General features: G+C 39.8%; 1 protein-coding gene across 1 annotated transcript in view; it reads right to left on the reverse strand.

The window, feature by feature from the left end:
• Positions 1–8,157, reverse strand: part of MYCT1 (myc target 1) — a 36,734-nt gene extending 28,577 nt beyond the window's left edge. The window contains exon 1 of the mRNA XM_018560334.1: positions 7,702–8,157. Within this exon, the coding sequence (XP_018415836.1) occupies positions 7,702–7,792 (91 nt within the window). The 5' untranslated portion in view covers positions 7,793–8,157. The remainder of the gene's footprint in view (positions 1–7,701) is intronic.
• Between the last annotated feature and the right edge of the window lie 7,163 nt (positions 8,158–15,320).

Below are 15,320 nucleotides of genomic sequence, written 5' to 3' on the forward strand. Positions count from 1 at the left end.
AGAAGTTTTAATTGTCTGTTAACCGCTTGAAGACCAGGTGTTTAGACCCCCTTCCTGGCCAGGCCATTTTTCAGTGTTCAGCGCTGCAGTACTTTGACTGACGTTTATTCCGTCATGCAACGCTGTACTGAAATTAATTTTATACAATTTTTTGGGGACAGATAGAGCTTTCTTTTGGTGGTATTTAATCACCACTGGGGGTTTTATTTTTTACAATATTAAGGAGAAATGACTGAACATTTAGAAAAAAAATGTTTTACATTATGTTATAAAACAACTAATATTACCCACTTTTTTGGTAAAACATAAAAGACGGGGTCACGTCGGGTAAATAGACACCAAACATGTCAAGCTTAAAAATTGCGCGCACTCGTGAAATCGCAAAAAACTAGCATGCCCAAAATTGGCCATAGGCGACACTTTAAAAGCTTTTACAGCTCATCAGTTTAGTGTTATCAGTGATTGATGGCCCTAGAACTATTGCTCTCATTCCGACGTTCGCGGCAATATGTAACATGTGCGGCGTAATGGGCGCAATCGTCGTTTTCGCACGTCTGCGCACCTGATGCATGTTTACATGCGTGTATGTAGGGGTGGGGACTTTAAAAAAAAAAATAGTTTTTTTTAATTCTTTTTTATTTGGGGGGAAACTAAAAATTTGGGGGGAAACTTTACATTTTTTTAATATTTTGTTTTCACTTAACTTTATTGCTATCACAGAGGGGGCTGAGAAACCCCTCTATGTGATAGCAAAAGAGGTGACAGGTCCTCTTTATGTAGACATCAGGGGTCTCCAAGACCCCTAATGTCACCTACGACCCCCCTGAAGAAGCTGATGAAGCAGAGATCTGCTTCATCAGCTTCTCTCCAGCATCTGAAGCTGGAGAGTGACACGAGAATGCGGAAGTGATGTAATATACACCACTTCCGCATTCTGACAGCGGAGAGGGGACCGGAGGGAGGTTGTGTACCGACCTCCCTCTGATCCCCTGTGACAGAGGCAGTATGCTGGTCCCGGGCTCACACCGGAGCCCGGGACCAGCTTGACAGCGGGAGGGGGGGAGCACGTAACGGGACCTCATACAAGTGATCCGCAGGCTCTATATCTGGCGGATCGCTTGTATATTAACGGTCATCGCTGCCTGTTTTCAAATCATGGGCATTTCCCGCTCGCGCGTCGCGGATGTAACAGGACGTGTATACACGCCCAGTTACATCCAAGAAGCTCCCGACCGGCCGTGTATACACAACGGCCGGCCGGCCGGGAGGTAGTTAAAGTGAATGTGTGTTGATATTTAGCTTTGTGAATAGACCCCATAGTTAGTCAGGTTGAAAAAAGACACATGTCCATCGAGTTCAACCTATAGAGAGGGAAAAAAAAAAAAAAAAGAGAAGAAAACCTAAACAGAAAGCTATGACCACAGCTACTGTTGATCCAGATGAAGAAGAAAAAAGATATATAGCATGGTTCAATTTGGTCCAACAGGGGAAAAAAAAATACCTTCCTGATCCCATAAGGCAATCAGGTATTCCCTGGATCAACAATCTCTGATGCCTAATATTCCTATAATAACTCAATATCCAGTAATATTCTGTGCATTTAAGAATACATCCAGGTGTTTTTTTAAACAATTGATACTAATGTAAAGCCGTCTAGCCTGCGCATGAATGTGACTCATTCTTTAGGAAAAAGCTTTGCACTGCTCCTGCATTGTAAATGATGACACCTAAGTGCCTGCCCACAGTCCAGTGCTGGAGAGAACTGGACCAGACCACTGGCTGTTGCAGAACCATGGTTTCAGGTAAGTAATATTCTATTATTTTTTCCCCTAGAGAAAAATAAGCAATAGATGCTTCATAAGCTGGGGAGAAGTCCTAATCATTTTTTAAATGCCTGGCATTTAGCTTTAAAATGTAAGTTCACTGCCCTGCTGCTCTGTTTAACCAATGTGACAGTAAGATTCACGTCCTCATACAAAACCTGCAGAGACTTGTAATTATTTACAGCATTTGATTTAGTCCCTTATGTTTTTCAAGAAATCCAAAAAAAGAAATTAAGCTTTGGCTCTTCGGTGCGTCATTGGTTTCTCCCTATTAGAGACTTTCTTTACAAAATGTTTATTAACATTACAAACTTCCATTGTCCCAGTAGAGAAATCAGCCAATTTCGGAAAAACATTTAGCAGCCTTTAGTTACTGGTACTAATCCTCCAAGTATATGCTTGGGTATGTATACAAACATTAAGTGTAATTCATTATGTTAGTTTGCATACTTCCTTCAATAGAAATTCAGTTCAAATAGAACATCCTGTCCATGCTGAAGTAAAGCATGACTATGTTAAAGGATAAGAATGTTGCATCAAACAATGCAAGGGTACACATACGTAGATCATTTTATCATTACATACCACTACACATTTAGATGATGCACATTTGCTATCTTCTAAGGCCAATATAATCCTAATACAGGCTTTTTAAAAGTGCAGAGTACAGGTACCCATGATAAACAATTAGGATTCAAAATAAAAGGTAGTACTAAGGTAAACTGAATTCTAAATACCTACTATGGGTTACTGCATCGTACTGAACTGCCGTATTAAACAAAAATTTACATTGGATAAGAAACTATGGCAATAAAGGTTTTCATACTACATTGCAATGAACAGTTTGGTATGGATGTAACTTATTCTTTAGTTTTCTTTAAAACTAATGAGTATTTTTAGCAACATTTAGCTACATCAAAGTGACACCATTCTGGAGAAGAGGCGATTAGGGGGGACATGATCACTATGTATAAATACATAAATGGTCCCTATAGTGAGCTTGGTGCCAAATTATTCACTTTAACGCCACTGCAAAGGACAAGGGGGCACCCTTTGCGTCTGGAGGAAAAGAGTTTTAAGCTTTGCATATGGAAAGGATTCTTCACAGTTAGAGCTGTGAAAATATGGAATAGACTCCCCTAGGAGATAGTTCTAGCTAGCTCAGTTAACTGTTTAAAAAACAAATCTGGATGTATTCATAAATGTACAGAATATTACTGGATATTGGGTTCTTATACTGTAGGTATATTAAGCACCAAAGATTGTTGATCCAGGGAATTTCCAATTGCCTTATGGGATCAGGAAGGATGTTTTCCCCTGTAGGAGCAAATTGAACCAGGCTTTATAGGGGTTTTTGCCCTCTGGATCAACAGTGGGTAATTGTGGGCATAGCGTTCTGTTTAAGCTTTTCTTCTTTTTTTTTATATCTCTATAGGTTGAATTTGATGGACTTGTTTCTTTTTTCAACCTGACTATGTAACTATGTACAGTGGTTTTTATGGCTAGTTTGGGATGGTGAAAATGTCAGAATCCTGGACCTCTGCAGCTTTTTGTTGCTGTCTGGCCCCATTCAGGGGAGATTTCCCTAAATCTCTGTCCCTCTAATATAGTTGATTTACTAAAGTAGTATACGATATTCACTCTGCAAAGTAAACTTTTACATAGCTTAGTTAATGAGGTGAAGCTCTGTTCAATTTGAAAACCCGCTCACATGCAAGGGAAATTTTTAAAAACCTACAGGGTTATTCACTAAAGGGTGAAGAGTTTGGAGAAGTCAGGAGAAGTGAACAATCCAGGACAAAATAGCTGAACTGGAAAGTGAGCTGAATTGGAGAATTTTTCCAAATCAGTTATGTTGTCCTAGATTGTTCACTTCTCCTGCCTTCTCCAAACTCTTCACACTTTAGTGAATAACCCTGCTAGATTATTATATGCATGTGAATGGATGAAAAAAGTCAGCATCGCTTCACCTCATTCACCAAAGCCTATTGAATAAGGTGAAGCCATTTTTTTTTCTTGCACATGATTGGGTACTCTTTGCAAAGTAAAATTTCACTTAGCTTTCACTAAGTTAAAGAGGCAGGATAAAACTTAACCCTTGCAGTGGGCCTACCCCTGCACTATAAGGGTTAAGTTCTTGCTTTGGTCTAGGGTCCAAAATAACAAAGTTATACTCACCTGATACTCCCGCCTGGCTGCTAGTCTGGTCCGTGCAGCCTCACTCTCCCTCCATTCCAGCAATGGAATATCCCTCAGCGTCCTCACTGCAAATATACTTTATTTAATGTGTTCACTCAGGGGTCCATAGATTGCTGGAGCCTAGGGGAAGAAGAGGGTGCAGGGAGCGGTTAGGCATCCAGGCAGGGCCGTGGTTCAGGGGAGCATATCTTTGTTGTTTTAGACCCTAGACCAAAACAAGCACATAATCCTAGCAGCGCAGCAGTAGCCCAACTGCAAGGGTTAATTTTATTCTGCCCACAGTAAAAATTCCCCTTATAAAGTGAACATGCTCTACTCCTTTAGTGAACCATTCCAATTGTCTCTGGAACAGGAAATGAGGGAAAATTGTCCTACCAAGAATACAGACAGTAACAAAAACCTGAAAGATTCTCACCTTTCTAACCCTATCCAGAGCTTAAGATTTTTGGTTAGAGTTCCACTTTCATTTTCACACTAATGGTTATTTTGGCATTTTAGCTGATAACTGTTTGGTGTGTATTTGTCCTATGTTGTGTGTCTTGGCATTATCCAAGACACATGTTATTATGAAGATGCTTCAAGGGTCACTATGACTGAAGGGCTGTACCTCCAATAAAAGCCATCATTTAGATATCATGCATTACATTTGTACAAGCTTTGTTCCTTGAATCATGGAAATATTTTAGTGCAAACTAATGAACATGCACTATTGGGGGCAGCAAAGGGGTCCACATTAAATTCACAGATATTTTATAACTTTACAGACACCCAATCCAGAGAAAGGAGAGATGGTTTAAAGTGTAACTGAACTCTCCATTTTAATCAGCTAAATGCATTTCAGTTACATCAAAACAAAAAGTAAGTCTGTCTTGCAGTCCATTCCTCAATAGAAAAGCCAGCCTGCTGCAGAGTAAGGTCCTTGCTCTCAGTTTGAAAGCAGTGATCTCTCAGTAGGAGGTCCATCACTCCCACTGTTGAACCTGAGCTCTTCATTCAGCAGGGAGTATGAGCTTTGCTGATTGTGGAGCAGTGTGCGTAACAATCACCATAGCGACCCGGGCGGCCGCTATGGGGCCCAAGGCACAGGGGGGCCCGGCCAGGACGTCGCCCTGATCCCGTGCGGGCCGCCTGGATCGCTATGGCATCTCAGGCTGCTAGCTGTCACTGGCGTTTGTGAGGAGGAATGCGCTGAGAATTCATATCTGCTGCGGCGCGTTCCTCCTGACAGCCGCTGCTGAATCGGTGGCTGGGCCCCTCATCGGCAGCAATGGAGGAGGTGGGCCCAGCGATTGAGGAGGTGGGGCTTCACAATGGGGGAGGTGGGGCCTGGCGATCAAGGAGCACACTGGCAGGGAAAAGACTGGCTTTGGGTATTGCTGATTAACTAATTTCAACTGAGAACTTTTAACAGACTTCGGACTCCTCTTTACAGCCCCTGTAGCCTCTCCCCATACAGTTCTGTTGCTGCATTAACTCACATATATCCAGAGGTGACCAGAGCAGTGAAAATAAGTTAAAAGTTATCACAATTTACATTTAGAGGTCTGGTGCTGCTTCCTCAAACCTTCTGCACTAGGCACTGGTGCCATTATGGAAATACTGTACAGCCCTACCTCCATGGAATGTGTTTTCACCATTCAAGTGCTGCGTGTGTATGGCAACTTCTACCCACTATAACGGGCCCGTCAGAGCATAGAGCATTAAGTTGCCTTAGGTTGCAGCTCTTGATCTGATGTAAAAAACTGAATGTTTGTCTGAAAGATTGCATTCTAAATAAATACCTTCAGACCTTCAAGAAGTGATCAAAAGCTTTGCAACCAGATTACATGGTGCACTGATGGTATGCGTCAACTAACTCAGCAATACCTTTCGGGTTGGTTTGTTGCACCCAAATGATTTATACAGTTTTATCCTGGTAACAAATATTAAATACCATGCATATTTTTATTCTAAATAAAAAGTTGGAACAAGTATAAAAAAAATCCACTTGTATTTGGTTTTAAATACATTTTAAAAGATTGTTTTAGTATTTTTCTAAGGAAATTACTCCTGTGGTGAAAAGCAACCATGAATGTTAATTCAAATGTGTTCAAAATGCAATTAATTCTACACTATTTATGTCTGAATAAGACTGAACTGTTTTTGAACTGTCAAAAAAGCGATTCTGACAGAAAACATGCCAAAAAAATTTGCAATAAAATTTCTGACCATGAGGCCTACCATGCAAATATGAATATGGGTTGAGCTCTATCCAGATCACAATACATAAAAGAAACCTTTCATCAGAGACACATGGAGGCTGGCATTGCTTAAAATGCTAGTTGCCTGATTGTCGTGCTTATCCTCTTTCTACAGTACTTTGAATCACTGACCTAGAACAATTATGCAGATATTGACTTCCCTGATCTAAATACTTCCAATACTTCCATTCTTGACCTGTTCCAGTTCAGTCATTTAAGGTATAAAAGCCAGTGAGTCAGCATGACAGCCAGCCAACTGACATTTTAACAATGAAATCAGCAATGGTGGTCTTCGTATTTCTCTCATGAAAGGTGTACTTTAACATTTAATATAATTTCAGACATTTTATATACAGAAGTAAACTGAAAGAGTTGTATTATCTGGTGTTATCTGGGATGATTTATTACCCGGTCCCAAAGCTTGCATTTTCCTTTACAAATAAATATCTCTTTTAACCACTGGATTTTATGAGGTACTATAAATAATAAAGTAGTCTCAACAGACCAAATATTCTTATTTGTGCAGCAGTAAAACATATCAGGCCTAAAGCGTAAAGTGAGGTCAGGTCCAGCAAAGTGAAGTGAATCTTTGTTAAATTCAAACATCCAATCATATGTATCACATTGTATCATATCGTATCAATAGTGTATCATATTGCCAAATGATTGGATGTTTAAAGTGAATGCAAATTCTATTTATTTCTATACACTGCACTTCCACTCACTTCAATTTGATCCATGGAGGTTATTATTGACTAATGCTCTTACAAATGTAAATCTTGCTGTGTCTGCACTATATTTACTATATATATATATATATCTAATAGATATATAGACATCTATGTATATCTAGATCTATATAGATTTCTATATATGCACAGTATATACACACACACAAGTTACACAAGGACTTACTCCATAGATTATATATGAACTATAAATATTCTTTTGGGAAATTAAAATAATTTACATATATGAATTATATTTAATAAAACATATTATTTTATGTAATAGTTTATGCAAAGCTATCATGAGTAATACATAGAGAGAGACTGACAGACAAAGAAAATGATTTCATCCTATATTTTCCCGAAATGCCTCCCAAGTTCAATCTATTAATTAGATTGAAATGGCTAATCAGTGAAGTTACCTCCTTTTTTGGAACAAAAACATTCACTCTATTGATTTCTTTCATAAGCATGGACAGCAACTCACATTTTCACTGGCCAATTAAATATAATGAAAAGTTCTGGCCACATGTGAGGTTGTCTAAGGTTTAGCAATATAAACAATATAACATGTCGTTTATCAGACTGTAGCTGTAAAAATTATATTACAATCTGACTATAGCACACCAGATAAGCAGGACATTGCTATACAGTCTTAACAATCAATAATAAAAAATAAAATAATAAAAATAAAATAATCATTATTCTTACCAAAAAAAGGTTTTGAAAACATCGATTCGCAGGTGACATTCTTCGGTGTGTTAACGCATGTAATGTTTTGATAAACTGTGATGTTACCCATATCCAATGTGGATCTCTAATACAAGTACATCCAATAGAATCATGCAAGAGCTTTGTATGTATCTGAATTTTCGTGGCAGTGGACTGTAGATGGTCTACATCCCTAATGCTCGCTGCTTGTGTCAAAGGAAATATGACTGGAGCACACTTCCTGCATTTCTACTCACAACGAACAAGTCACTTCTTATCTGAGGGCTGCACACAGTTCCTGAGACATAGAACAATTTCCTTCTCGTCATTTCCATTTGCACTGAATTGACTCTAAACAATGCACAATTCCATAGTCTTTTTTCGATATGCTTTGGTTATGTTTACTTCTATCAGTAACTCAATGTTTCACCCTCCTGAGTTCCATGTGACAATAGAATAATTGTTATGTTGCATACAGTATTTTGATGCGAAGAATGGTAAGAAGCGTGAAAGTTTGCAATAGAGTGTTTACTGCATTAGCTAAATAAATAACTTCCTTAGTGTACATCCTGGTGTAGAAAACTTTTCACCCAGCAGTGATTTATTAGGCTACAACACCATAACGCTTTTCTGTATTTACATATTTTTTACAGTTGCCAGCAGTATGTATATTTTTTAAAGCAGTGGCCACTAAACGGCTGACCACAGTTCTTTAATGGACTGTGTGGCGGTTCTGTCCGGAACATAGTCATCTACCTGCACTGGTTTACATCCGGCCGACAGTGCATACACCGGCCTCCGAGGTCGGTGCATCCACTTCCAGCCATAGCCCCCCTCCGCTTCAGACAGCTGTACAGCCACCCAGATCACCTGTACAAGCCAGGATTCCCCCCTTCCTGCCCCCTGCCATGGTTCTTGAATATAAAAACAGTTTCCACTCATTTATATATTCATTTTGGCATAATAATATTTGCCTTGCCCCCAACCAGTATTTGCTAAAGACCTGCAACCCTACTTTTCCTGAAATAACATTGCCATGGAAGCCACAAGATGAGTCAGTAAGTGCCCAGTATTTCCTTCATGTCAAATTAAGCTATCAAGTTAAAATTAAGTAAAAATAAGTCCATCTCCACGAAAAATAAAAAAAAGTTTCCTTGCAATAGGACTACCCCCACACTGCAAGGGTTATCGGCAAGTTTATGTCTAGGGTACTTGTGTAAAGGACTTGTACTTCGGGGAGCGTTCACCTCATCCATCCTGCGCTCTGACTTGTGGACTATCCTTCGCTCAATCATTTGGCATTATGTAATCTATAATTAATTAATAAATTGTTTATTAAAAAGTAGATGGCAGTATCAGATTTCAGTTTTTTTATTTATTTCTGTAGTTCCATTAATGGGACTTCCCCTATTTTCCTGTCCATCAACCGCAATTTTCACTGGGGCAGGAAGTGAGAGAGATTTTGCAGAATGGGAACATAGAGAACCTTTAACATGATATAGAATCCTCCCATGTTACTTTACCTTTTGTGAGAATAATGGAATTCTAGGCTTCTTCCCTTTAAAACCCATTTCTAGGAAAAGCACTTCCAGGACTGAATACATTAGAGTCCAAGAGTAGTCTTGTTTTATAGATATGTTATGTAATCAGGCTGCAAAACAAATAAAAAGCATTGGTTTTTTTTATAATGTATTTGTAATTAAAATAACAAAAGTTGTCCGGTGCTGGAAACATGCTGGAGAGCCAGACTGCTGCTCTCACTTGGAGTTCAATGGTCCAACATGCCCTCTTTACAGTACTCCAACAACAGCTCTCAGCAACGGTCATGCTCTTTGCAAGCAATTCATTGCCTTTACTACTGAGAGATTTAATCACTTAATGGAAGTCATCTCACTTGCAGCATACTGAACTAAACATAGTCATAATCAGATAACTGTCAACAAGTAGTTACATCTCTCAATAGCAAAGATGCAGCCATAGGTTTACATGCAGGCCAAGCTGTTCATCAAAATTTACAGTGGCCCGGCTATAGACAAACTATTACATTACAGGGGTGCTTCCACAGTTGAGCAACCTTTTTTTTTAGGGAATATTTAAATAATTTAAATAATTTAAATAAAAACTAACCATTGAAAGCCCCATGGCAGTATTATAGTTTGTCCTAACCCCTGCATGCCTCAGTGCTAACAAAGCATTTGTAAAGCATATGTGGAAGTAAAAGCCTCAGCACTATTAATTCCACAAATCTTATTCTCTATATTTGGTGGTTGGTCATGCTTTCTTTGTGTTCGGCATTCGGCTCGGCTATTCTGCTCGGTACCTCTGTATTCCCTTACAGAATTGAAAAACAGTTAACAATGTAGAAAAAAATAGAAAACGATTGTGCGGAGCTGCCAGTGACAGCTGGCTCCGCCCAACTTTTTTTTATTGGCTGGGCGGTTCTGCTGCTGTCCGAATAAAAAAAAAAAAGCACCATAGGAATGCATAGCTAGATTCCTATTGCTATTTCACTTTGCAATAGCAAACTAGCTATTGCACTCGCCCTCTGTTGCTGTCAATAACCAGAGGGGGTCTGATGGAAAACTGCAGGTCCCCCTCTGCTGATTGACAGCAGCAGTGGGCGGGTGCTATAGCTAGTTTGCTATTGGCTATTGCAAAGTGAAATAGCCAATAGGAATCTAGCAATGTATTCCTATCCAATGCATTCCTATTTTTCTGATCCATGTCAGAAGAAAAACAAAACAAAAAAAACTGATCGCAAGGAAAGGTTTACTCTGCTCGATCAAGCAGCGTAAACCTTTCCGGAAGAAAGTGTTTCTCTCCTGGGCGGCCGGGAGCCGTATTAGACTCCCAGAGTGTCCGGGAGAGTAATGACAGATCAGCGCCCCTGGTTACCAGGTAACCAGGGACGCCATCTGGTTTCGGGTTTGAATTGAAGAAAAGGTGGCAACCCTACAGCCAAGTCTATTTTCAGTGGGAAGCCAGTAGCCCCTATATTCATTTTGGTTGCTCCAGTCTGCCTGGCATGTTGTGTCCAGGTCTCACTTGCTATGTAACCCATACACAGCCTTCTAAACCCGGACTGTCCGGGTCAATCCTGGACAGGTGGCAATCCAACTTTAAATAGCCCTGATAATATTTATCTGTTTGTTAGCCATCAATTAATTACTTTTTGCAAAGTCATATCAGAATGAATTTGTGACTGACAAGGTCATTAGTGAATACTGATTATATCAGACTTAAGTCATTACTGAATGTTTTGGACAAACTACAATTAAAAATGTATAAGCCATTTTAAGCACTCTATCAAAATAATTGTGTGTTATCTGGAGATAGCTGTACGTTTGGTGCCTTAGTAAGGTATTTTTAATGCACGTAGCCACTTAGAGGCTTACAAGGGAGACTATTTCCATTTGATATAAAAAGCTTGGGTTGGGATTTCCTTTCATTGTTTAAGCTTTGTGAATCTCATCTGTACTCCCTCCGTATGCAGTGTAAGAATGCAAACCTTTAACAGTCATATTACCACGAGTCAGCAATATTCATGCATTACAAAGATTGGCTTTTAGATTTTACAGCATTTAGGGTTCAAAAAAGGTTTTGAAACAGTGTCTATAAAAAAGGTGTTAGTTTCATTTGGTTTATTTCCTTGTGGGGACTATATTTAATATTATTATTATTTTTATTTTTTTTGGTCATACACAGGAACCTTTCTATGTTTGCATTCCTTGGAAGTGAAGATTGAGATACCCTTAGAACCTCCATAGCCAAGGAGCCTAAGATCTGAAGGTATCCAGTTAGCTCTGAATGTGAAGGTGACAACCAGAGACCTGAATGAAAGATATAGAAGAGGCTGAGGCCTAGTCTAGAGAGGAGATGAGATTGTCACTTTGCACACTCAGTGCAAAGTTGAAGGTCCTCTTGTAAGAAAAAACTCCACTAACTGATAATCACCTTACCCATACTTCACCACACCACCAATTCTCTAAGTACTAACTCTGTGTAAGCTTGTGTTGGAACTTATACAATGTTAAACTTTTCCTGCTCTGCATCAGATGACAGTGTTTGATCCTGGTGCTTGGCCACTCAGACATAAGCAGTACATGCCCCTTCATACCACCAAGGACAGTGTATTAAAGGAAGGCTCCAAAGGAGCCACATAGCAGCACGTGAAATTTGAGTATCAAAGGGTTTTTTTCTTACACAAGGACTTGTCACTTTGCTTTTAATGGGCAGAGTGAGAGATTCTCTTTACAGTTTAGGATATGTTTTGACTGTCACATGATCTCTCCCTGAGGATGTGTTCAAATAGAGTCGTAGAAAAAATTCATAACGGCATCTCTAAAACCCCAATCTTCAGTATTTTCACATTTTACACCAAGGCAATTCTTGTTCAACAGTCAACAATAAATCATTTGTTATAATTAGTAGTCTTGATTATCCTCTATCTAATTAAGTAACTAAACCTTGCATTCACGTGCCCTGTGTGGAGGTACGTACAGTAAATTACTCTGTCAGTACAATGTTCGTCATCAATCCGAAATGATTCTAAATTACTTTGCAGTCATGAGCTAATTATCCTTAAAGGTAATAAATGTCATACTTATACTTCAGCATACAAACCAGGAGAGATGTTGTTTGCTTCTCATCCTCTTATCTAGAACATTTAATTAAACAATTTGGTATTTTTTCTGCACTAATGGCATTGAACTGTGTTCTCTGGTATAACAGTAGAACCCCACAGAATTCTAGACAGGATTCAGAAGAATCTATCTAGGTACCAACGCCAGTGTTAGGTAATATAACACATAATGCAAGATATGCACACCCTTATGGTTAAAGGGTGATTGATTACTATCGCCTTGTTTTTATCCTCTGCACTGTGTACTTTCCAAAATCTCCTTACAATTTCAGAGCTTTTGTTAGCAGTGGAGTGCTCATGTCAGTCAAATTCTCTCCTACTGCAGGGTTAAAGTGTATCCAAACCAAAAGCAAAAATGTAATATATTGCAGCTTAGCTGTTTTTAGATGTGATGGATGCATTAGTTTCCTTTTTTCATGCTTTGAAACCTTTATCTTTAGACAGTGATTCTAAGACACTTAGGGGCTGATTTATAAATCTTCAGTATAAATATCAGTCTATAAATGGGTGAATGCAATTCTAACGGCATTACAGCCACTAGATGGAGCCAAGGAGCACAAGAAATCCCAATGCTCTTCAGTGCCATCTAGTATTGGTGAAGGCATTCGCCCATCTATATGCTGGGTGGAAGATTTATAAATCGGCCCCTTACTGTCCTAGGGTGGCAATGCTCACTCACTTTACTTTATTTAGGGAGAAGAAACAGTGTCACCCTTTGCTGCTCTCCATATTGGGACAACAAACACCTCCCCTTTTCCTCATCCCCATTACATAGGGAAGGGAGGTGCTTTGTAATTCACAGAAAGAGTTATTTTTCAAATGACTATTCCCATTTTAAAGAATTGTGACAAATGGATAAAGTGGACCTAGACTTGAAGACTTGATTGTCTAACAGGGATTCATTATCATAGTTTATGTAGAGTTTATATAAACCCATACATTAAAAAAAAAAAAAAAAAAAAGCTGTTTGCCAGCTTACCCCACATTGGCTTTTGTGAGGGTATTTTTTAGATTGTAGCCTTCTATTTCTTCTATTTGGATCTAATATTCCCGCCAGCATCAACCTACATTTAGACCCCCTAACCTAGGGTGACAACCCTGTTTTCATTTGAGTCTATGCATTAACAGCTTTGTCATCCTTGGACCTATGCTCCCACTGCTGCTATGAAGCTTAAAGTGGACCTTTACCCATATCTTTAAAATAACAACTAACACACCTTTAGAAATGTTTAGTAATGACAATCTACAAACACATACGTCTAGATAATTGCAGTCTTTGTACTCTTTGTATACCTTATTTCTCTTTTCTTCCACAATCCTGACAGTGGTCATGTTTACTAAGGGCAGATGACTAGCTCTCCTGTTAACTTCCTGGATTTCTGTCACATGTGACTAGACATGTGACTAGGACATGTGACCATGCACATAATTTCATGGGAGGAAAATGCCTTTCCCTAATATCTCTTGAGATTACAGATGAGATTTTCCAGCAATGCTCTACTGATGACAAAGCAATCCCAGTGTGCATTGTGTTGGCAAATTGAAGTCATTTGCACTTTCAAAGCAGGAAGTGAATGCTCTGCAAGTGTAAGTATCTCAAAATCACAGCATTTTACACCTGGTATGTCTATGTTATTATTAAATATCATACATAGAGGGATGTATTGGTACAATTTGATTTTTGAGTGTAAAGGTGTGCTTTAAATGCAGATGCATTTAACTTAAACTTATTGGTGCCAGGTACATGAAGCCATAACGCGAATCACAGGTTCTACGCTACAATTTCTTGCATTGGCAAGCTGAGTTATCCTCTGTTACCATCAAATCTCTGCATAGAAATCTTATTAATGCAGCACGGGCAATCAGACCTCGCCACTAGAAAGAGGATCACACACCTTCTATAACAGAATGGATTGCTCATGTTGAGTCTAGGGTTGCCACCTTTTCTTCATGTGATACCCAAACACTCTAGTGCCGCGCTCGCCAATTTTAGTTTAGGAAAATATAGACGAGTGAGGAGAGGCAGCCAGGAGAGAGATCAAGAAGAGACAGCCAGGGGAGGGGGTAAGGAGACCGGCTATTGAGGACTACAAATTCCAGCAATATACTAGACAGCAGTACACAATAATATGACGCTATATATTCTGTGTTGTTCTGAGGTGGTGCCCTGATTTCTCCAGGGTCTAAGGTGGCCTGTGCGGGCTCTCATCTGGTCTGTGTGGGCTCTCAGGTGGACTATACAAGCTCCCAGGTGGACTCCGCGGGCTCCCAGGTGGACTATACAAGCTCCCAGGTGGACTCCGCGGGCTCCCAGGTGGACTATACAAGCTCCCAGGTGGGCTCCCAGGTGGACTCCGCGGGCTCCCAGGTGGACTCCGCGGGCTTCCAGGTGGACTCCGCGGGCTTCCAGGTGGACTCCGCGGGCTCTCAGTTAGGCTATGCATGCTCTTAGGTGGGCTATTCAGGCTTTTTAAATGTCAGCGGTCACCGGTCCAGGCTGTATTTTTTAGTCTCGCTACATCTTGGAGTCAGTGGTGGATCGCTAGGGCACGGTTGCAGCTGAGACCCTGGTTATTCTGCCACTGACTCCAAGCTGTAGAGGGACTACAAATCTCAGCAGTATGCCAGACTCAAATCTACATAAGGAAATTCCTTATAGGCCTACTCATCAACAGGACTGCCCATCCTTTCCCCTTTACCATCCTTTTTTTTTTTCTTCTTTATCTTCTTCTACTGTCTTCCATTATTTCACCCTCACTCTCATATATTCTCTCCTATACTCATACTCGTCTTCTTATATTCTTCCTCTTACTTTTCTTCTGGTTTCCTCCCCTAGATGACAACATAGGTTGGGTATGGGATTCTCAACCCTTATTCTTTTTTTTGGACAGACAATTACCTTCCCTTTTGATCCCCCACCAGAGAGAACTTTATGTGCTAGAGCACAGCCATTTATATAACAGAGAGGAGACCTGAT

This window comes from Nanorana parkeri, unplaced genomic scaffold (genome assembly GCF_000935625.1).
Source record: "Nanorana parkeri isolate BGI_ZX_2015 unplaced genomic scaffold, ASM93562v1 scaffold450, whole genome shotgun sequence".
NCBI lineage: Eukaryota > Metazoa > Chordata > Amphibia > Anura > Dicroglossidae > Nanorana > Nanorana parkeri.